At 40.7% G+C, this 23,537-nt stretch overlaps 2 protein-coding genes and 1 long non-coding RNA gene across 3 annotated transcripts in view; 1 reads left to right on the top strand and 2 right to left on the bottom strand.

Annotated features, from left to right (window-relative positions):
* Positions 1–15,264, top strand: part of usp34 (ubiquitin specific peptidase 34) — a 69,026-nt gene extending 53,762 nt beyond the window's left edge. The window contains 20 exon segments of the mRNA XM_044189501.1: positions 160–311; positions 410–563; positions 991–1,035; positions 1,413–1,517; positions 2,304–2,451; positions 3,255–3,559; positions 4,430–4,759; positions 5,922–6,079; positions 6,385–6,463; positions 6,883–7,009; positions 7,340–7,422; positions 7,424–7,448; positions 7,993–8,097; positions 8,622–8,746; positions 9,292–9,415; positions 9,571–9,650; positions 10,282–10,422; positions 10,830–10,970; positions 11,099–11,255; positions 13,620–15,264. Coding sequence (XP_044045436.1) covers positions 160–311; positions 410–563; positions 991–1,035; positions 1,413–1,517; positions 2,304–2,451; positions 3,255–3,559; positions 4,430–4,759; positions 5,922–6,079; positions 6,385–6,463; positions 6,883–7,009; positions 7,340–7,422; positions 7,424–7,448; positions 7,993–8,097; positions 8,622–8,746; positions 9,292–9,415; positions 9,571–9,650; positions 10,282–10,422; positions 10,830–10,970; positions 11,099–11,255; positions 13,620–14,365 — 3,330 coding nt within the window. The 3' untranslated portion in view covers positions 14,366–15,264.
* A 1,351-nt stretch (positions 15,265–16,615) lies between these two features.
* On the bottom strand, positions 16,616–18,039 carry LOC122873138. Its single transcript, XR_006377366.1, has 3 exons — positions 17,984–18,039; positions 17,855–17,891; positions 16,616–17,736 (listed from the first exon to the last, which is right to left on the bottom strand). It is a non-coding gene; the product is annotated as an uncharacterized LOC122873138 (long non-coding RNA).
* A 34-nt stretch (positions 18,040–18,073) lies between these two features.
* Positions 18,074–23,537, bottom strand: part of LOC122874027 — a 6,638-nt gene continuing 1,174 nt past the window's right edge. Inside the window, exons 2-7 of the mRNA XM_044191509.1 lie at positions 22,828–22,938; positions 21,410–21,601; positions 19,858–19,955; positions 19,591–19,788; positions 18,893–19,220; positions 18,074–18,085 (exon numbers count right to left, since the gene is read on the bottom strand). Of these exons, the coding sequence (XP_044047444.1) occupies positions 18,074–18,085; positions 18,893–19,220; positions 19,591–19,788; positions 19,858–19,955; positions 21,410–21,601; positions 22,828–22,938 (939 nt within the window). The remainder of the gene's footprint in view (positions 18,086–18,892; positions 19,221–19,590; positions 19,789–19,857; positions 19,956–21,409; positions 21,602–22,827; positions 22,939–23,537) is intronic.

Raw genomic sequence — 23,537 nt, 5'->3', positions numbered from 1 at the left:
ATCTGAATGGTACTTCCTACTTTTTTTATTTCTTGTTAAATGTGACAATTGAGCCTGTAGCCCTCTTGTAGATTAACAATACTGCATATTTAGTGATAGATGACATGTAGGTAACATGATTATAAGAAGGAAGAGTAAATGATGACCGTCCTCCCTCAGCCTCAGGTGGAGGTGCTGTCGGAGGAGGAGGGAGAGGAGGAGGACGAGGAGGAAGACATCTTGTCTCTGGCGGAGGAGAAGTATCGGCCTGCAGCTCTGGAGAAGATGATCGCCCTCATCGCTCTGCTGGTGGAGCAGTCTCGCTCTGAGAGGTACGACTACAGGGCGTCTGTATGATGGAACAAAAAAGTGTTCTCTTTAATGAGTTTGAGGATTCGGACAACTCTTTCTTTCTCTTTCTGCTCTCCAGACATCTGACTCTGTCCCAGAGCGACATGGCGGCACTGACCGGAGGGAAAGGCTTCCCCTTCCTCTTCCAGCACATCAGAGATGGCATCAACATCAGACAAACCTGCAACCTCATCTTCAGCCTCTGTCGCTATAACAACCGCCTGGCCGAGCATGTAGGTTTATCACAAACATTAAAAAAATAACATGATTGTAACATAATGTTCAAATCTCTGGTGTTTGAATAAGGCCTGGCATTAAGTCGGTTAAAAATTCTTCAAACAGTTAATTTTTGATTCTCAAGTTTTCCTAAGATACCAAACATGTCAAACTGATCTCCATAGACGTGTGTGATATTGTGTATTATAAAGAGGAAAAGAGGAAATGGATATAATGTTATCTTGTTGTTTTAAAACTTTGATCCTATTCAAAGAGAAATTTCAGGGAAAAGTTTGGGTGAATAGAAAAATCTGTTACATTTTGCTACTTTGGTTTTTGAAATCGGCAACAACTAAACAAACAGTATTTGCAGCAAGCAGTACAAATACTTTTTCTAACATTGGATGTATAATTCTCCCCCTGACTTATCTAATCTGTGTGCAGATCGTGTCGATGCTCTTCACCTCCATCGCAAAGCTGACCCCTGAGGTAAGCAGGACAGAGATGAGACTTCGGATCAACTCTGTTGTGTTTTCAGCGCTATGAATAAAGCCGGTTTGAGTACAAAGTGCTTAACAGCTACAGAGAAAAGAATAAAAGCCATGCGGATATATTTGTTTTTGTTTTCCCAGGTTTGGACATATCTGTCTAACTGTTAATTGTTTCTTTTTATTAATTTTTGTATTATTTAGCTTCTCTGTGGGATCACGAGGACCCCTACCTCATGCAGTTTTAAGCTTATTCTTCTTCTTAGTTATTACTGTTGCAGTCATACTAATTCTGACACTAGCTAATCTAAGATATGGGTGTATAGGAAGTAGCTCTGCATGTGCTTCATTGACAGTTTTGTTTTGTTTTTCATAAAGGCTGCCAATCCTTTCTTCAAGCTGCTGACGATGTTGATGGAGTTTGCGGGCGGACCACCGGGGATGCCCTCCTTCGCCTCCTACATCCTCCAGAGGATCTGGGAGGTAAATAACTTCAGCTAGTGTCACTGGCCCTGAAATCCAATTTACTGTTCGACTTCTGAACATTTTTCAAGTTTTATATCTCTCTTTTTTTTTTAAATGGTAACATATTTAAAATAAAGCTATTAACTTCAGTTGTATGTAATTATTTTCAGTGTTTCCTTTAACCAATGAAATTAGGTTCATCTGTTTTGCTTTACCTTATGTTGTATGCGACTACAAATACTTGATCACAGTAATGGATCAAGTTTATTTTTTTCTTTTGATTTTATCCTTTACCAAGGAACGTTTCTTAAGAGAAAATGTGTCTTATTACTGGAGAGACCTGGCCAAAATGGCTGCATAAAAAATTAAAAATAAATTGACAGAAAAGACAAATTTACAAAGAACCCATGCAGCTCACTAAAGATCAAAAAAAGGCACAAATGAACAATGAATAATTAACTTGCCTGTTTCAAAACATTTACATTGCTCATGAAACATTTCTTGAATGTGATATTTAAACACCTGAGAAGATGGAAGTTTTCTGGTGGATTATTAAATATTATTTAAGTCCATAAAGTGCATTAAAAGGTGGTTTTCTCAACTTCAGAATGGATTCATTTAAGGTAAATTGAAGAGTGCCGACTTTAGTTCATGTGGACTTTCTTCTTACTCTGTTGTGTCCATCCAGTCAGCAGGTGCAGATCATCTTGTGTGAAAATGTCAACCAACAGATTAATGGCAGGGGGTTTAATTTTTATCTTCATACAGACAGGCCTTCATGTATGTTCGTGTTCTTCCTGTCAGGTGATCGAGTACAACCCGTCTCAGTGTCTGGACTGGCTGGCTGTTCAGACTCCCAGGAACAAGCTGGCCCACAGCTGGGTCCTGCAGAACATGGAGAACTGGGTAGAGCGCTTCCTGCTGGCCCACAACTACCCCCGAGTCCGCACATGTAAGAGCCTCAACATTCTGCAGAATCAAATGCTGCAGTGTTTTTAATTTTCTGTATATGAATAAAGGTTTAAACATGTGTTGATGATTTGAACAGAGCTTCTATATTTTTCCTTTGGTAAGTAGCTGTGGTATGAGACCCATAATGCACTCTGAGGTATTCTAAACATGACTCTGCTTTGTGTTCTGGTTTTTTCATTTTTTTATATAGCAGGACATTTCCCTACAAAAAAACACTTTAAATGTTTGCGGGGGGTTTTCAACAACTTATGTAAATTATAAGCCTTTTTTCTTTTTTACTTTGGATTAACTTCCAGTGTTTTACTGTATTTTAGACCTGTAGTTCATATAAGACAAACATAAGAGTAAAAAGATGAGAAAAAATGAAATGAGATAAATGGATCTTTACATATACCATAGTTTAAACAACCGTCACATTGTTGCAATGCACTCTATCTTTACTGAATCGGTTTTCAACTTTTCCGTGTCCATGTATGCTTTCCTAATCACCATTAATAAGGATAAGAGCGCTGTAATATCCATGTTTTTATGGATGAATACATCAAACCTTGAACAAATTAGCATTTTGCTATAGTAGCCTTACGTTTTTCTAGGTGCAACACATATTCATTAATAATTAAAATCCAAAGAACAAGATGGCCTGTTAGTGTAAAAAACTAAATATAACCAAAATACAACATAACCTGACCTGCAACTACTTGTAGTACTTGTTACTCTGTCTTAGCCGTTACAAGTCTGCAGTTCGTTCCTGATCCTAACAGCAGCTGTGTCTCCTCCCTCCAGCGGCGGCGTACCTCCTCGTCTCCCTCATCCCCAGCAACTCTTTCCGCCAGATGTTTCGCTCCACGCGCTCCCTCCACCTGCCGACCCGTGAGCTGCCGCTGTCGCCCGACACCACCGTGGTCCTCCACCAGGTCTACAACCTGCTGCTGGGGCTACTGGGACGCGCCAAGCTCTACGTGGATGCCAGCGTTCATGGCACCACCAAGCTGGTGCAGTACTTCAGCTTCATGACCTACTGCCTCATCTCCAAGACCGAGAAACTCATGTTCTCTGGATACTTTATGGACCTCTGGAACCTCTTCCAGGTACATTCATTTCTTTATTCTTGTTTCTCTTATCAGAACCAAAAGATGCTTCTAAAGTGTATTATTTTATTATTTTTCTTATTATTTTCTTTGTGTACTTGCCTTTGCTGCTAAATTCTCCAACTGAGGATAGATTTTTGAAGGTATCCAACTGAAAAAATCCCACCCACCCCCCCTTAAGGCCTCCCTCCAAAGTCACTCCTTCGAAACACATTTTCATGCACAATGAGTGCACAGGCAGAGAGCATGCAGGTAGACAGGCAGGAAGCCTTATTACAGGCCTGAGACAGCCACAGATACCGGATTTTTTAATTTAAATTTTTTTCCCCCCCAGAGAATTTGATTTATTGATTTGCTGTCGGGATGTAAACAGAATTTCAACAAATATAACAAACACGCTTCTGAAATACATTACCTACCCTAGCTTTAAAGTTTAATCCAAAGATTTTAGAAAAGTGGAAAGAAATTAAGTTGACCTTGGAAACAGAAAACAGTCTCACCGCAAGGTCCATTTTGTAGCCGTTCTGGAGCTTTCTATCGCATCACATGATCTTCAGCAGCAGATGGAGTTTGCTCGGTTGTCGTGGGATTGTAGGACATTTTGAAGTATTTATTAATGTATTCGTCAATAAACTATAACTCCTCCTAACCCATAAATAGAGGCTGGTGTATAAACAGATAATGACTGACAATACAGTAAAACACAGTTGTAATAATATAAAATATGTCTTCATAAGAGACAAATACTGTACATTAATACACACTTATACTGTCCTTCTAACGACATTATAATTGTTAGTTGCAGCTCTACTAAGAACAATAGTCCCACGTCTGAAGCTTTAGCCGTGTTGTTCTCCTCTCCGTCTTCAGCCCAAACTGTCAGAGCCGGCCATCGCCACCAACCACAACAAGCAGGCGCTGCTTTCCTTCTGGTACAACATGTGCGTGGACTGTCCGGAGAACGTCCGCCTGGTGGTGCAGAACCCCGTGGTGACCAAGAACATCGCCTTCAACTACATCCTGGCCGACCACGACGACCAGGAGGTGGTGCTCTTCAACCGCGGCATGCTGCCCGCCTACTACGGCATCCTGCGCATGTGCTGCGAGCAGTCGCCCGCCTTCACCCGCCAGCTCGCCTCGCACCAGAACATCCAGTGGGCCTTCAAGAACCTGACGCCGCACGCCAGCCAGTACCCCGGGGTGAGTGGGGCGTCTGTTTTCAGATCAGCTTCAGCTGAAATGTGTTTTTATGATAGTTGTGTGGATAAAGCAGGCTTTAGACACTGCATGGAACTTTCTATTAGTTTTAGCACTTTGGTTATGTTTTATTTCCTGTGCAGTGGTATAGATTTTGAGTTCTTGGTGATGCATGTTAGATTGTTTCACAGCTCACAGGGATCAAGCTTACAAATGAGGGCGCACACTTTCAAAGTAGTACTTCAGAATAATATTTTAACATTCAATTTCTTCCAAAAAACTGTCCATGTCAGTTGTTTGGTTTTGTTTTGTTTGTTTCAAATTCAGATTAATTCACAAGATAAACCCCTGGAGATGTGTTATTTTGTTTTCAAGGCAGGTCCACAACAGACAACATGGCATTAAACAAGAACAAATCCAAAACAGATCAAATAAATAAAATAAATCAATCTAATTAGAAAATCCAATTACAAAAATGTACACATACTCCAAAAAAATCTGAGACAAAAAATATTTATTTATTCAGCCTTCATTTAACCAGGAAGTTTTTTCAGATAGAATATCTTTCACAAGAGAGACCCTGCAAAAATGGGAGCGTAGAGTAGTTTACACATAGCCACATGAAACATGAATTGTGCTGGACACCTGAATATCATAAATAATAAAATAGGACATGTGAGGCATAAAGGAGAGCTTAACTATTTAAAATATTCTTCATAAACATGTTTTGAATGTGGTGTTTGGATGGCTGATATGGAGGAATTGTTTCCAAATGAAGTGTATCTTTAAATTATTCCAAGCCAAGGGTGCAGAATAGAAGTTTTGCCAAGTTTAGAACAAACTCTGTGGACACTGAAGATAAGCTTTAAAGATGAAAAGGTACATAATGAATCTTAATCCATGTTCTCAGTGAGGTCCATCCATATATGAATTACAGCAATGAGTTTGTGATCCAGCATTCAAAATAAAACATAAATGATAGACAAGTAGTCATCAGTGTGAGTCTGAAAAGTAAATTTAGAATCTAGCCATATTGTAAGATACAAATATATTTTATAAACATGTGTCATCTCTGCTGTGTGTGTGTGTGTGTGTGTGTGTGTGTGTGTGTGTGTGTGTGTGTGTGTGTGTGTGTGTGTGTGTGTGTGTGTGCTGCCCCCTGCAGGCGGTGGAGGAGCTGTTCAACCTGATGCAGCTTTTTGTGGCGCAGCGAGCCGACATGAGAGAAGAAGAGCTGGAGGACGTCAAACAGTTCAAGAAAACCACCATTAGCTGCTACCTGCGCTGCCTGGACGGTCGCTCCTGCTGGACCACGCTCATCAGGTTAGGACACACACACACACACACACACACACACACACACTCGTTTATTGTGGAAATTATACTGTGAAACTTACATACGCTAACATATAAGTGTAGTCTGGTTCAGATACATATGAGAAAGTGGCTTTAATATCTGGTAATGATCTAAATGCTGTTTCTTTCGGCCCTAATGAGAATAACCTTTAAAATATTGAGTCTTTGTGATGGTTTGGAAGTCAAATTTAGAGACAAAATATTGGTACAATATTTGCCTTCAGGAGCTTATATTATCTGAATGCTAACACCTGGTTTTGTTGTTCTCTCAGTGCCTTCAGGGTTCTGCTGGAGAACGACGAGGACCGACTGCTGGTGGTCTTCAACAGAGGACTCATCCTTATGACTGAGGTGCGATCAGGATCAGGATCTCCTCAAATGTTGAAATTAAATGATAATTTAATTTCAGATCAGCTTAATATTCAAAATAACGAGACAAACAACCAAAGCACACAAAAAAGAGACATTAAGAAAGAAAGAAATTTTGAGGAGAGAATTTGGACATTTATATTCATTATAAACAAAACAATGCACCTTTTCCTGTTCATCACTAAACATGTACTACCTAGTACACCTTAGAGCAGAAAAGACAATTCTCAAGAGTTTTAATTAAGCTGAATGATTTGGATAGATCGTGAAGAAGTCAACAGCAACACTGGTAAAAAAAATTAAATGATAAATAATAAGAAACTGGTTGCAGTCCATGAGGGAAAATAGGTTTCTACAGTTGTTGATCTAGTAAATAACAGGATGCTGTCTGTGCTCTGCAGTCCTTCAACACTCTGCACATGATGTACCACGAGGCGACGGCGTGTCACGTCACTGGAGACCTGGTGGAGCTGCTCTCCATCTTCCTGTCTGTCCTCAAAGCCACCCGGCCGTACCTGCAGCGCAAAGGTCAGACCGCCTCGCTGCCACTGAGAAGAGGAAAAAATCTTTACAGTAGACAGAATAAGAATGTATTATTTATTATATTTTATATTCTGCGCTATATTTCTGGGTGTTTCTAGTTTTATTTCTGTCTTTATTTTTATTTTATGTACTTCTAATACTTTTTGTTTACTTTTCTCTATTTATCTACTTATTTCTGTCCTTGTGCTGCTGCAACTCCTGAATTTCCCCTGTGGGGATCAGTTAAGGTTTATCTTATCTGATGTTAAGACTAAGATATGCAGTAGTGTGAGAGGTGTTTGTTCTGAGCAGATGTTTCTCTCGCTTGTCGTCCAGATGTGAAGCAGGCTCTGATCCAGTGGCAGGAGAGGATCGACTTTGCCCACAAGCTGCTCACACTCCTCAACTCCTACAGCCCGCCCTGAGCTCCGCAACGCCTGCCTGGGTAACACACACACACACACTTTATTACATTCCACTATACAGAACAGAGGTTTTGTACATTCAGAATCAGAATCAGAAATACTTTATTGATCCCCGAAGGGAAACTCTTTGTTACAGCAGCTCGCCTTTATGTCAGTGCACACAGGAGAAAGTACTAGTAAAAAATATAATACAATACACTATAAAAACAGGTCAGAAAATAAATTAAGTACCAGGTGGGTATAAGTATAAGATAAAATAAGTGTGAAGTACCAAGTGGGTTTACCGGTTGATGATGATAATATGGTATAATTAGTACAATGTAATAATATAAGTAATAAGTAGTAGTGCATGTACTGTCGAGTTAAGTGTAGCTTATTATGAGACGGTGGATATTGCACAGCAGTAATGGAGGTATGAATAATATCAATATCAATAAATAGGAAAACTAAATATTGCACAGGAGCTAAATTCTTTGATAGAGAAAACTGAGCAGCTGCCTTATGTAGGAAAATATAAATATGATTGTCTGTAATGTTTTGTGCTCTTTGTTCTGCTTCCTGCAGATGTGCTGAAGGAACTCGTTCTGCTGAGTCCACACGACTTCCTGCACACTCTGGTCCCCTTCCTGCAGCACAACCACTGCACCTACCACCACAGCAACATCCCCAGTGAGTCCTCTGCTCCTCATCCTCTTCATCACCTTTCCTACATTTCATACATCCTAATTTTATTGGGAAGAAAACAGATCTACATGCCTCTGAAATAGTTTAAAAAGCACTTATTTGGTTTTTCACTATAAGAAGTTTAAAAAACTCTGAGATGCTTTCTGACACTGTAATGCATTTTGGCCCCTGTGGCCATCAGATTTCTTATTGTTTATTTATTTATTTTATTTTTATTATTTTTTACAAGAAGGCTTTCTCTGTACAGTGACCACACCTGATTACGGCAGAATAACTGAAGTGCAGCAAACAGTCAAAGACAAAAACCTTAAGCAACAGTATTTTAATTGGAATCTTAAAATGTTGCACAGTATCCTGATGTAAAAAGTAAATGTGCAGCATACATCAGGGATGTTAATAATTTCAGATAAAAACAAATTACTTTTAAAGCTTGATAGGTTGTAAACTCACCGTGCTGCAGATTTGTTGGTCGTCGTGCAGTTTTAGTCACTGTGTGTTCGTGTCCACAGTGTCGTTCGGCCCCTACCTGCCCTGCAGAGAGAACATCAAGCTGATGGGGGCCAAGAACAACATCCGACCTCCGAGACCAGAGCTCAACATGTGTCTGCTGCCCTCCATGGTGGAGAGCAGCAAGGTACGTTCACCTGACACACCTCTGTCACATGACCTGCCGCTCTGTCACGTCACCTGTTAAACCAGGTGTTATGTATTTCATTATGTATCAACAGGTTTATTTGCGCTGCTTGTTCTCTCAGAAATTTAAATCAGTTAAACTTCACTTCCTTCTAGAGCTGAAATGATCGGTCAACTAATCAATTAATCGAGTAACTATTTTGATAATCAAGAAAAAGTTCCAGTTTTTCCAATTAGAGGATATTCTGCTTTTTCTCTGTTTTATATCATCTTAAACTGAACATCTGTTGATAGACAAACCACAACATTTGAAGACGTTTGAAGACCAGTTAATCAAGAGAATAATTGGCAGATTAATCGCTAATGAAAATAACTTTGTTTGTTTGCTGCAGCCCTACTTCCTTCCTTCCTTTTCCTGCATTTTGAAATTAAACAAAATTTAAAACAGACTTAAAACTAAAAACACTTTGGCTCTTTAGAACCTGCAGAGGCTTGATGTTGGTGGTAAACTGTGTGTGTGTGTGTGTGTGTGTGTGTGTCTCTTAGGGTAAAGACGAGGTGTACGACCGGATGCAGATGGATTACTTCCTGTCCTACCACCAGTTCATCCACCTGCTGTGTCGCGTCGCCATCAACTGCGAAAAATTCACCGACACACTTGTCAAACTAAGTACGTGTGATCTTTGTGTGTGTGTGTGTGTGTGTGTGTGTGTGTGAATAGAAAATATACCATTCATAAAAACGTGTCTGCATATATACAGAGGAATTTCCACATAAACTCAGATATTTACATGCTACCATACACTCTCTCGCTTGCTCTCTCAGGTGTGCTGATAGCGTATGAAGGACTTCCTCTTCACCTCGCTCTCTTCCCTAAACTGTGGACGGAGCTCTGTCAGTCGCAGGTACGTCACATTTTAAACTCCTCCAGTAAACTTTGGATGCTGTAAGATTTATATTTAAAAAATCCTGCCATGTTTCCCCCCAAAAAGCACCACAGAGCGCCACAGGAAGTCATTCCTGGCTGTGGCCATCAAACTCTTTAACTCCTCCCTCTAAGTGTCAGTCTGTATGACCCTGAGTCACTAAACTGGACATTGATCATTAACATCTCTGCTATACTTGAATAATTGTGCAATATCCGTGTAATACTCATGTGCAATATTTAGCTTTTTCCTATTTATTATTCATACCTCCATTACTGCTGTTGCAATACTACTTACTACTTATATTATTACATTGCATTATTATACCGGTAAACCCACTTGGTACTTCACACTTAATTTATTTTATACTTATACCCACCTGGTACTTAATTTATTTTCTGACCTGTTTTTTTTATAGTTTTTATAGTGTATTGTATTATATTTTTTGCTAGTACTTTCTCCTGTGTGCACTGACGTAAAGGCGAGCTGCTGTAACAAAGAGTTTCCCTTCAGGGATCAATAAAGTATTTCTGATTCTGATGTTATTATACAATACATATACAACGGCACTGCATTGACTCATTTGTTCCTGTTGCTGCTGCTCTTTCAGTCTGTTCTGGCTAAAACGTGTGTGAAGCTGCTGTGTGAGGATCCGGCCTTCAGCGAGTACATCAAGTGTATCCTGATGGACGAGAGGACGTTTCTCAACAACAACGTGGCCTACTCCTTCCTCACCTGCTTCCTGCACAAGGTACAAAAAAACAAAGCTGTACTGGAACTTACTTTCTTTCTTTTAGATGTTTTTCTCCAATTTATATTTTGTGGGGCGGCACGGTGGTGCAGTGGTTAGCCTCACAGCAAAAAGGTGCATGTGTTCCTCCAGGTGCTCCGGATTCCTCCCACAGTCCAAAGACATGCAGGTTAATTGGCGACTTTAAATGAAGGTGTAGGTGTGAATGTGATGTGTCAGCCCTGTGAGTGACTGGCGACCTGTCCAGGGTGTGTCCCGCCTCTCGCCTAATGACAGCTGGGATTGGCTATGATGCCTCAAGTTTGTGTTTGTTGAAGAAAAACAGCAGTTGTCCGGTCTGTATCGGTGGGAACAACTGTGTTGATGATGGCGCCATAGCAACCATTTGTGTGTGTGTGTGTGTGTAGGTCCAGGTGCTGTCTGGTCCCAGCTGCTCCAACCTGATCGGTGTTCTGGTGACGAACCTGCTGAGCGAACAGAGCAGCCTGCAGCCTGAACTGGCAGCTCACCGCCTGGAGCTCAGCAAGACCAGCGGCCTGCTCAACGCCGTACGAACACGCACACAAACACACACATAGACCAAACGGTACTTCTTATCTGCTGTTTTAGACTGAAAAGTCATCTTTTTGCTCTGTTTCTCCTCCTGTCTCCCTCTCTCTCTCTCTCTGTGGATCAGGACCTGAGGGTGTTGGTGTTGCTGCTGTCCGTCCAGCCGCCTCAGGCCGTCGACCCGGCCCTCTGCCCCACCCTGCAGGAGCTGCTGGATCGCTGTCGTGTTTGTGTCCAGCAGCGCAGCACGCTGGAGCTCGAGGCCAAAGACCACAAGGCCAAAGGTACAACACACACACACACACACCTACAAAGTATAAATACACATACAGAGACAGTTTCAGACTCCTTCACATTTTTCATCCAGCAGCAAGAAGATTGCTGGTTTGATTCCCGTCTCGTCTTCCTCGTACAGTTGAAAAACATTTAGCTGTTTCAGAAGCTCTAAACCATAGGTGTCAAACTCTGGCCCGCGAGGCAATACCAAATGACTACTAGAGCTGGCCCGCCGGTATTATACAGCGCATTCACTGCTAATACTACAAATCCCATAATGCTCTGCTGTTGTTTTGGCGCGTCAATCATGACAGGACCCAGAAACGCCCTCTCCTCTGTGACAGTAGTCATAGCGACCTCATGCTACAACTGTCACCGTGCTACTCCTTCCCAAAAATGGCGAAAAGAGAGGCAGAAAACAGGAGCTTTTTGGAGGCAGAATATCTGTTTACATGTGTAAAAGACACACCTGTTTGTCTCGTATGTGGAGCCAACATGGCTTTAACTAAGGAGTAAAACATTAGACGACACTATGAAACGGTGAGTTTCAGTGAAAAGTGTTTGCTTTTAGCGTGCCAGATAGGTGTTCAGATGTAATTCTTGTGCACAGAAAGTTAATAAATTATAAAATTTCCCTATATTTTTGTCAGAATAAAAATATTAAAAAAAATTTTTTTATAAAAGAAATTGCATCATATAGAAAACAAAAAAAAAACATAAAAATAATATAAAAATAAATATATTTTACGTTGAAATTTGGTTCAAAGCAAATGTCAATTCAAATATTTTCATTTCCCTATAATGTTGTTGGGGACTGTCTATTGTACGGTTCCATATTCAGTGTTAAAGCAAAACTTGTTTGGGTCCATGTTAAAAGGTTCATTTGTTCAATGTTGGCCAGCGACTTTTGGCCCACTGTGTATTTGAGTTTGACACCCCTGCTCTAAACTATTCATCTACAGTTTCATCATCTAATGCATGCTGGGAAACTGTACCACCAGTTACATATTGGAGTTTCTTTGAGTGTGTTTACATGTAGTCCACTAAAAAAACGGCTTGAAAGGTAGCTCTGAAAAGTTTGTAGCTCGGCCCTGTGGAGAGAAAGGCAGCTGTATCACATCTAAGGTTCACAGCAGTTACAACTGTTTGGATACGTTTCAGCCATGAATTTGGGTTTCCATCAAACGCCCATTTCTCCGACTTCTCAAACCACCCCTGCAGCTTCATCTACTTCTCCACTGTTGATACAAACAGTCGTTGCTTTGTCAGTAAAACGCTAAATACGCCACTTCTCGCTTTGGAGCTATGAGGAGGCTCTCGCACTTCATGGGAGTAATGTATGTAGCTACACACGTCAGTCATGTGAGAGTCGGCAGTCACATGATTGAAGGTGTAAACTGGTGTGAAACCACCTAAGAGGGGATGCCAGGATGATGATGTAAGGTGTCCCGAAAGATTTAAAGAATGTCGAGCTCACACACAGTTTCCATATTTGACCAGTCAAACCAGATTTTACAGTATTTTAACAGAAGTCAGTAGCTGGAACTTAAATCAGTTTGATTCTAAACTTTAGCTTTTATGCACCGTTTATTAAAACAGTTACAAGGTCAGTTCACTTAAACTTATTGTGAACAGTTTTCACTATCAACTGAATATTAGTAGGAAAACACAGCAAACAAAAGGCTGTGAATTATCCAGAAACAAGCACATTCCTGTTCATTTTTTTTTAAAATGTAAATGTTTCAGTGCTGTAAGCAGCACAAATTCAATTCAGTTCAATTTTATTTATATAGCGCCAATTCACAACAGAAGTTATCTCACTGCACTTTTCCTACAGAGCAGGTCTAGACCGAACTCTTTATAATATTATTTACAGAGACCCAACAAATCCCACCATGAGCAAGCACTTGGTAACAGTGGCAAGGAAAAACTTTCTTTAAGAGGCAGAAACCTCGAGCAGAACCAGACTCAATGGTGGGCGGCCATCCGCCGCTGCCGTGATCCTTACGGTGCTGCTGGAGGCCGGGGCAATGCCATCTAGAGCAACTATATCTTTAGATAATGTGTCTCGGAGGTGTTTGGGGCCAAGTACAATAACTTCAGTTTTTGTTTGAGTTTAACATCAGAAAATTGCAGGTCATCCAGGTCAAATTAAATGCCATTCACCTCCATTACACGAGGGTGGAGGCAAAAATCTCCACTAAAAACCTGCACGAATGAAACCAAAACTTCTGATTTAGGTGAACTGAACCTTCACTCTTCATCACAGAGTTGACTTTAAGCAGCGAAGCAAGATGTTGATCATTTATTCTCACAGTAGCACCAGTTATCTGACCTGTGTGTGTGTGTGTGTGTGTGTGTGTGTGTGTCAGCCGAGGATGAAGGGGCGACCCCGGTGAAGCGGCGGAGGGTGAGCAGTGATGACGACAGAGCCGGTGACGCAGCGGCGCCGCTCTGCGTGGCCTCCACCTCTTCCTCCTCGGCCCTCCCTTCCTGCAGCGAGCCGAAGCCCGACCACCAGGAGGCGCTGACGCCCGCCAGCACCTCGGACACAGAAACACGAGACTCCTCTTCGCTGATCGACCCGGGCACCGAACAGGACCCGCCCTCTCCTGACCCCGCCCCCACCTCCTCTGGGAACCTGGACTCCTCCCCCAAAGTGGAGAAGATGGAGGCCTCTTCGTCATCCTCTTCCTCGTTCTCCTCCTCCTCCTCCTCCTCCCTGCTGCAAGAGGCAGGGGAGGGGTTTGCGCAGGGGGAGGAGCCTGAGCCGCCACGACACGTAGCGGCAGGTGAGGAGGAGGAGGAGGCGGAGCAGCGGGAGGGGAGGAGGGGTGAGGCGATGTCTGCCGCATCAGAGGAGGCGAAGGAAGAGAAGGAGGCGGGCTCTAAGAACAGCGGCAGCTCGGCCCCGTCCCTCTCAGAGGATGGCGTCTTCCCATCAGCCCTTGGGCTGGCGGGGGAGGGGCCAGAGGGCTGCAGTAGCCACGCCCCCTCCTCACAGGTGTTTCCGAGCGCCGGCCCCCCACCTGACATGCTGGACATGCTGTACAGGACCGTGGAAGCCACCATCGCCATAGTTACCAAACTGTCCGTTAAAGGCCCGCCCTCTTCATGACATCATCAATGACAGCCGCCATGAGATCTTTAACAAGAACTTTTTGTTTTTCTTTTTCTTTTTGGAAATCCGAATTCTGGTCGGAGGAAAAAACTTTTTCCTGTTTTTCGGTTTCTTCTTCTTCTGCTGTTTGTGTGCTGCTGTTCGTTGCCTTCTGCTGATGTTCAGTCGGTCGGTTTTTCCAGCTTCAGTGGCTCCCGCCGTGTCGTTTCGCTCTATAAAACTCTGACTCCACGCACAGCCGACCCCTCGTTTGACAAATTAAGAAGAAAAACAGAAAAAGTCGTACAAGCTATAGCACATTTTTTTTTCAAAGGGCAAAAAAAAGTTTTTGTTGTTTTTTTTGTGTGTTTTATACTGATTTGAATTTGTTTTGGAAAGTGATTTTATTTGCTGTAACGGGGAAAGGTTTACAGAACTTTTGTCTCCTCTGTATGTAATTTAATTTTATTGCATTTTTACTGTGTATAAAAATGGTCGTCCTCTGTGCCAGTTTTGTACTTTATGAACAAGGCAAAAGAAAGTTGCCTTGACTTTTTCTGTGGTTTAATTATCCAGAAACTAAGTTTACCTGTAAATTAAGAGAACCACAAGAAACTTGATTCTGTAAAGAATCCTCTCTAGTCATTGCCTGAAGGTGTATATGAAAACTATATAAATATATATATATAAATATCTTTATATATATATGAGTATATAAAAAGCGGTGCTTTATTTGACTGTGGTTGAAATAAAGCCCCCATGTTGGACCAACTGGAGCTTTTATTTTCTTTGGTGAAGTACATTCCATAATGTTTATTTTTCGCTTCCTCTGCTGTGTTCTGATTTTCTTCTGATTTTATTTTAATAGAGAATAAATTAATAAAAACAGTTTTAATATGAAGAATTATGAACTGAAATCCATGTGGAGCTGTGAGGTGGTTGTTATTTTTTCTGTCCCTCTGCTCAGTTTGCATCGTTTTAGAAAAATATGAGTTTTAAATTTTTCCAGGCTGCAGAGTGACGCTAACGTCAGCATCAGGGTTTCTGCACTGAAGATGTACGGGAAGCTAAATGGATCACAAAGTCTGCTACAGTAAGTGTAAAGAGTATGTGAGTACAGTGTCATTTGTTTATATCACAGTGAAATAAGATGTTTACCCCAGTATTATACCAGCTGCACAGTGGGGTTTTCCAACAGATTCTTTTATTAACGTGAGAATGTGTAGAAATCCTCATCTGCCGCAGCTCATGACACAACTTTCTGTGAGTTAAAGATGTGAGTTCTGGCTACCTGAAGATGTAATGAAAGCAAGTGTACATGAACAGATATGCAGTATCTGCCTACAAGCTACTATAAATGCTTAGTAAAAAATACAACAAGTATCATTGTAACATCTAAGGCAGGTCAAAAAAAAAACTAAATAGAGATATTGTAAAAGTAGATGAAGGGAAGTCAAACCTGGATGATACAACTGCTTTATTTTTATAATCCATGTTCCACAACCAGATTACTGTGGACGGGTACAAATCTTACGGTCACTAATGTGAGTTTTTAATGTAGAAGCGAGAGATTTTGAGTTCAAACCCTCCGACTTTAGGAAACAATCTCATCACTAATGTTCAGTTTCGGTCTTATTAGAGGAGGCAGAATAACAGTTTGATATCTGGTTGCTCCAAACTGGAAACATTTTAGATATTTTATCGTAGAAAAGGTTTCAGTCGTAGTCATCTGGACGCTGTTTTCAGAATGTGAAAAAATGGGACGGGAACTAGAAATTTAAGCTACTCTGAGTTACATAAGCCCCGCCCTCAGGAAGGAGTCTACCTGAGTATCTGTTGATTAGCTAGTTTCACCTGAAACTGACCTAATTCTTTCCATGATGGCCCAGTAATCAGGCCTATTGTTTTCTGGCTGCACCTCCCTCATCACTGTTAAGTACCTGATTAGCATGTGATTGGGGTGACCAAGGTGCTAATACACTGTGGTAGACTTTGGGCAGATTGAATCTCAGACCACCATTTCTGTTCAAAGAGGGGTTTTCTTTTTTCACAAAAATGGCTTCCTTGACGCCCCGTTCAAACCAACTCTGCTCTCTACTTAGAATCTTCACCTCGCTGTCTTCAAATGTGCGTGTAGCTTTCTACGATAGAACACTCCTGGACGAATGAGGGACTACACAGTCTTATTTAGATGTTTTCTTCTTTGGAAATGCCACATCTACAATATTTTTATTTACAAATCATTACTAAATAAAGAAATAGCAGAAAGTCTGTACATTTATTTATTTCATACTTTGCAAATATTAAAACAAAACTCCAAACTTATACAATTCAAAAGCATTTTATAACAGATCGATCTGCACAGATTGATTATTGGGCTGCAGCCACATAAAACGTTTGTGGCAGTTTAATGTAGCGGTGTTACTGCAGAGCTGTGGTAATATTATTTACATTATTACTAATACAGTGCATGGGGGGGGGGTAAAAAAATAAAGTTGTGTCTGAAAACAAAACAGAGGTAAGTGACATTTAAACATTTTAATTTCTGAAAAAATAAAAACATGAAAGACCATCGCAGACTGCTTCATGGCTGCTGTTTTACAGACACAATAAAGTAAATTGAGATAATACTAGATTAATAATTAAACTTATAACAAATCCTCAGTGAACTCTCCCTCCCGCTCCTTCTGTAGATAAAAACGACTTATTCTAAGGTAACGAAAACACAACGCTTCTTATTTTCAGGTGATTTATACACTAATGAAAACATACTTATGAATATTATATTTCTGCCAATAGATCCTCCTAAATGTTACACACTGGACCTTTAAGTAATCAATTTATAATAGATGTTTAAAATGTTTTTAAAAAGACTGGCATCTGAGCTTCAGCAGCCACATCAAGAGAATAAATAAATCAGGATTTTATCATCTAAAAACAAAGGGAAGAATTAGAGGTCTCATGTTCAGACTGGATTTAAAGAAACTCGTTCGTGTCTTCTCAGAAGAACCAGGAGAGCTAAGAAAATCGCTCCTGTCCTTAAATCTCAGCCTTTTGGGCCAAAATACATTTCTGAAGAACATAAATATTTGGGCAGCAGACAGCTTGTAGTGCCTTGAGTCATTTACAAATAAACACATCTTGCCTTAAATGTGTTAACTGGATGTAATTAACACAATAAAAGTCTCTAATTACTTTAGTGGCTCTCTGCAGACTCCATACAATACGGACTGAAAGCTGCTGTGTTCAGATCAGAGAGAAGAAGTGCGGCTTTCGTCACCATCACTGTCCTGTTTAACTCTCACACTGTTACTGCCTGTCTGTTTGTCCCATTGATCTGCCTCTCCGTCCGTCCTCTGCTGCTCGTCCTCTGGTCGTCTCGTCTGTCCCTGTAACACAAGTCACTGATCTTCATACGACGTGATTTTAACATTTCAAATATTTGATTTTAACACTTTTGAATGAGATCTGAGAGATTTCTTTCTTCATTTTTTTTTTTTTTTTTACCTGTTCAGAGGTTTTAGGAATCTTCTGAGACCAGTTCCTGAAACATAACGGGGAATTTCTATTAAAAACAGGCTTCAAACGGAGAACTGTGACGACGTTTTAACATGAAGAGTGTTTCAGTGGACTTACGTGTAACCTTCACCATGTCGGTCGATGTCAAAACTCTCTTTTTGTCAGAGTCCTTGAAACATAACAGGGAATTTCTATTAAAAACAGGCTTCAAACGGAGAACTGTGACGACATGAAGTTTTAACATGAAGAGTGTCAAAAGAGTGGACTTACGTCTGGATGACAAAATTCCTGAGAGGGTGAAACACATGTTGACATATTTAACTTCCTTCATCCTGATCAGAAATCCTGGGAGGAGTCGTGTGTTGGGACGCTGATGTTTAACCATAAAAATATTCCAAACGTGTCCGAGACTCATTTTATTACACTTTTATTTAACTTGGAAAAAGCTGCACTGAGATAAAAAAAGGAATCAGAATACGTACTGTCAACTTGTCTGTCTTTTGGTAAATTAGTCATCAATATAAACCTTGTTCATGTCTATAGAGCTGGTTTGTAGATCGTCAAGAGTGTTAAACAGTACATGGTCCTCAATTAGTGTCCACCTCACTTAATTACTTAAGACTCTTAAATATCTAATAGTATCAATTTGTTCATTTTATTTAAACATTTATATTATTATTCTATTGTTCTTTATATTTCATTTTTAACAACTTTCTTATATACTTCTGAGATATATATTTTTGTCCAGCCTTTTTTCTGATGCAGTTATGTTAGGAAACAAAATAAAACCTTCTATAAGAACAGATCGCTTCTTTCAAGTTTTTCTTTTTCTAAAAGTTAAGTCGTTTTTGTTTGTAGAAAAATGTGACGGCCGCTGGGAGGCAGTAAAGTTGGGATTGTGTGACTTTAAATAAAATATGTAGTGCTCATGATGGGGAGCAGGGAGGGATTTTTAACACAGCGATGGAAATTAATTCAGAATTGTGACTTTAAAATTACTTTAATCTCTAAATTGACATGTTTCACAGTTCTGAGATTATTCCCTGATAATGCTGAGATTATTATCAGATCTGCATTATCAGATTTTTTTTTGTCCACATGGGGGGTAACGAGATGAAAACACAACACTGTCTGAAGCACATGAATACAAACTGCTGCTTGTTGATGGTTTCCAGTCTCACCTGATGATAAAACCGATCCCACCATGCTCAGGGCCAACAGGACGCCCAGAGCGATGACCACATCCTGGTTGGATGCGGGGCTTTCAGGCTTCTTCACTATGTCAAAATGAACACCCTCCCCAAACACTTTGACTAGCTCCGCCCTCACGGCATCTGATTGGCTCTGCAGCTTCCTGATGGATAACAGAGGTATGGTTACAGAGATCAGAGTTACAGCTCCAACACGATTGGTCAGAGCTGAAGACCTGTCACATGACATGATGAAAATAGATGCTGAAAAAATGTTACCTGAAAACAACAAGTTGATAAGTGATAATTCTTTCTGAAATTACATATGTTATTTCATTTGTTTGTTTAGCGATATGGTTAAATCTTTTTTTAATGAAAAATTGGATAAATTTGGCTTTTCAATAATGAAAAGCAGGACTGCAGAGATTAAATGTTAACTAATATATGAATCAGTCTGGTTCAGGCTCCTTTGTCTTAACTTGAATGTAAAAATCTGCATATTAAAGTTTAATTTTAAAAAAAGCTAACTCTTACTTTGTGACCTCTTCAGAGGAAATGACCTCCCCTCCATCTACGGTGATGAAGCTGACCAAAGTCTTCACAGCCGCCCTCAGCGATCTGGTCTCAGAAAGCGATCTGGTCTCAGAAAGCGATCTGGTCTCAGAGGCTTCTCCGTTAGCGCTCGACACCTCGATGATTTTCACCGTCCAGCCCAGAGCCGAACCTAAAGACCTGAGAGGGAAAGAAAATTACAGCAATAGAAAACCGAAATGAATGAATCATGAGCTAAACTCGTCTTACTTCTCCAACTCTGGGACTTTCTTCTCCACAGCGTTAACAGGCCGGTTGATGGAGATGACCACCACGTCACTGCTGCTCGCACTTCCCTGGACCACCACCTGGGGGCAGAAGAGTGCAGTTGTGGTTCTGTAGGAATGTTTTTTATTTTTTATTTTATTGAATTACATAAAGTCCTGAGAGCATCAAAATGTTAAAAGAAATGAATACAATTGAATAAGGAAGTTTTACAGCCTTCTTAGGGACTGTAGAATAATTATTATGGGGGCTCAGATTGGCAGTTAACTTGTCAGTAATAAACTAGGACACACAACAACAAACAAGATGAGGCGATGTCAGGTATCTCAGTGCAGCGAGAACATAAAACATAAGTGTTTTACAGGATAAAATGTGTGTGTTGGTTTTATGGTTACCTCCTCCATCTTATCTGTAATGAGGTATTTGTGATGTAGGAATCAGAGTCAAGGACCCTGAGGGTTTTCTGCACATACTCTAACGTTTAACATTTTACACCTCGCCTGTTTTGACTCAGACTTGTCGTGATTTTGGCCTCTACTGGATGTTTTTCTTACCTTTCTAAAAAATGTTGATACATTTTTCTCCACCACTGTGAACTATTCCACCCGGTCCTCCACACTCACCTCCACCTTGGTCGTAGCATGAAGTCCTCGGGGGTCTGTGGCCTTCACCTCCACCTCAGCCTGCTGTCCAGCGAGACCCACAGCTGACACCACGTACACCAGACCTGAGGACGGCTCCACGTCAAAATAAGGACAGGAAGTTTTACAGCCTTCTTAGGGACTGTAGAAGAATTATTATGGGGGGGTCAGATTGTTTTTGGAGAGCAGAGGAGGGTCTTTAATTTTTTCTCACCCTTGATTTTTATTTTATATCAGCACCTTGAGAGCTGCTACCCGAGCCCAGTTCACTTATTTAGAAATGTGGAATGGATGAAATGGATGAAATGTGCCATCATGTGTGTGTGTTTTCCATCATTTTGGCAGCTGTTAATTCCACTTCTAAGATGCAGTTTAGTGGCTGTGTGAACGATTTAAAACATGACGTCTTTGTGTGATTTGTTATTTATGGTGAAACTAATTTTACCAACTCAGTTATATTATTTTGAGCTATTTGGAGGAAGGTGTGGCAGTTTTTAAGATTGGTAATAATCTGCTAAAATAAAGCTAAACCAGCAGTTAACTTGTCAGTAATAAACTAGGACACACAAAAACAAACAGATGTTTGAGATGAGGCGAAGTGTCAGGTATCTCATCATAAAACATAAGTATTTTACAGGATAAAATGTGTGTGTTGGTTTTATGGTTACCTCCTCCATCTTATCTGTAATGAGGCATTTGTGACGTAGGAATCAGAGTCAAGGTCCCTGAGGGTTTTCTGCACATACTCTAACGTTTAACATTTTACACCTCGCCTGTTTTGACTCAGACTTGTCATGATTTTGGCCTCTACTGGATGTTTTTCTTACCTTTCTAAATAATGTTGATATATTTTTCTCCACCACTGTGAACTATTCCACCCGGCCCTCCACACTCACCTCCACCTTGGTCGTAGCATGAAGTCCTCGGGGGTCTGTGGCCTTCACCTCCACCTCAGCCTGCTGTCCAGCGAGACCCACTGCTGACACCACGTACACCAGACCTGAGGACGGCTCCACGTCAAAATAAGGACTGTCTGCTGACAGACTGTAGACCAGCTGACCCTCTTCACCTACATCATGGTCGAAAGCCTGTTTAAGTGAATTAAATAATACAATTCATTAATGTCAGTTGGTTTTTCAGTTCAGTGTTTTAGCAGGACTTTGATCTCATTTCTATTTATTTACCATGACCTGCACCACTTCCTGCATTAGTAGTACCACAAACCCACTACCTGCTCTGCAACTAAAAACACATATGTACCTGGCAACCGTGCCTCCTTCACACCCTGAATCAAAGTAGCAACTATCACCATAAAAACCACATAATGATGCCCTGGCAACCATCTGGAAATACAAGGCAACCACCAATTAAAGCCCCACCTAGCAACCACCTAGCAACCATCTACCTATCACCTCGATATCACTGGATAATACTTAAAATAATTTGATAACAAATGTGTGGACAGATATTTTTTTGATATGGGTCTTGACCAAGATCTGTTTACAGTTGAAAAATAAAACTGTCAGCTTTCTCTGGTGGACAAACTGTGTAATGGAGACAAGTAACGTATATTCATATATTTTGTCCCGGCTGTGTACAGCCTCTTTTAATTTGTGTAGCACTTTGGTCAACATCTGTTGTTTTTAAACGTGCTTATAAATACATTTGACTTGACTATATCTGTTATAAATATTTCAAGTTTTGGTTCTGAGAAATCGTGTGTTTTCCTCAGTTTGCTACGCTGAATGGTTTTATTTTACCACAGTACATGTGAGCCCAAGCCAGTGTTATAAAGAAGAATGAGCCAGATCAGACATCAGAGTTCTGTTATATTCAAAACACCATATTTAATATCCACAATTGACCCAAAAGTTAAATATAAATGGATTCAAATCGCTGAATTTATCCATCAAGTTTGACTAAACTCAGCCTCTTAGTGCTCTCTGGAACTTCAGCTCAAACCTTTGAACTTTTGAATCTTTTCAGTGCAGTTTCTGTCCTGGAAAAGCTCTGGAACTGTTCCCGTTCACATATCGTTGTGTCTGATAGAAGATCAGTTCCCTCCAGATTCCTGAGGATGTGACGTGTTTTACTGCTGCTCACTGACACATTAACCACATCGCTCAGAGTTAACCGCCTGCTCGGTGGTTCAGGACAAAAAATAAAATATTGCTGCCACAATAACTGTGCTATCAAACAACACAGAGGAGATAAATGTAGCCTCTGTCCCTTTTATTACAGTTAGTGTTTCATTAAATGAAGAGGATATTTTCCGACAAATGGAAACTGACAGAAGCTGTGAAGGTGTGTTTACCTTGACGTGGATGACGGGGGTTTTATACGGGGCGATGCTGAACACAGAGGCCTTATAAACCTCGTAGGGAAACAGCGGAGACTCGTTTACGTCGTCCACCTGAACTCTGACCTGAGAGAGAAGAAACAGGTTATGTTTGCAGTCCTGTAAAGAAAGAAGAAACTGCAGACAGACTTTTTTCCAGGATTGCCTGGTTCAAGACAAATGTACCAGTAAAGAGAGCCAAAGTAAAAAAGGAACTTCCAGGTACACTACCTGTTCAAATGAAAGACAAGCGCATTCAAAATCCCACTGCCATTTGTAATAACAGTATGTCACGAGGTTCACTCTATTTGTCAAGACAGGGATGGTGCAAAAAGAAATGTTTTATATTGTTTTAAAACTTCAGTTTAACAAACACCACTTCCCACAAGCCCCAGACCTTCACAGGTCAGAGGTCAGTGAGCTCCGCGAGAAGAGAGGGAGGGTGGACATCATGGATGAAGACGAAACCAACCGTCAGCTGTTCATTTTAAACATAATAAGCGGGAAAACTTCAGAGGAGCTGTAATGGGACAGCGATGTTTAACTTTAAGAGCTGTAGTCAGTGGTGGAGTGTAACGAAGTACATTTACTCAAGTACTGTGCTTAAGTACAGATCTGAGGTACTTGTACTTTACGTGAATATTTTAATCTCATACCACTTTGTACTTCCACTCCACCACCTCTCA

The sequence above is a fragment of the Siniperca chuatsi genome, linkage group LG3, assembly GCF_020085105.1.
Source record: "Siniperca chuatsi isolate FFG_IHB_CAS linkage group LG3, ASM2008510v1, whole genome shotgun sequence".
Taxonomy (NCBI): Eukaryota; Metazoa; Chordata; class Actinopteri; order Centrarchiformes; family Sinipercidae; genus Siniperca; species Siniperca chuatsi.
This window is presented reverse-complemented; position numbering and strand designations above follow the sequence as displayed.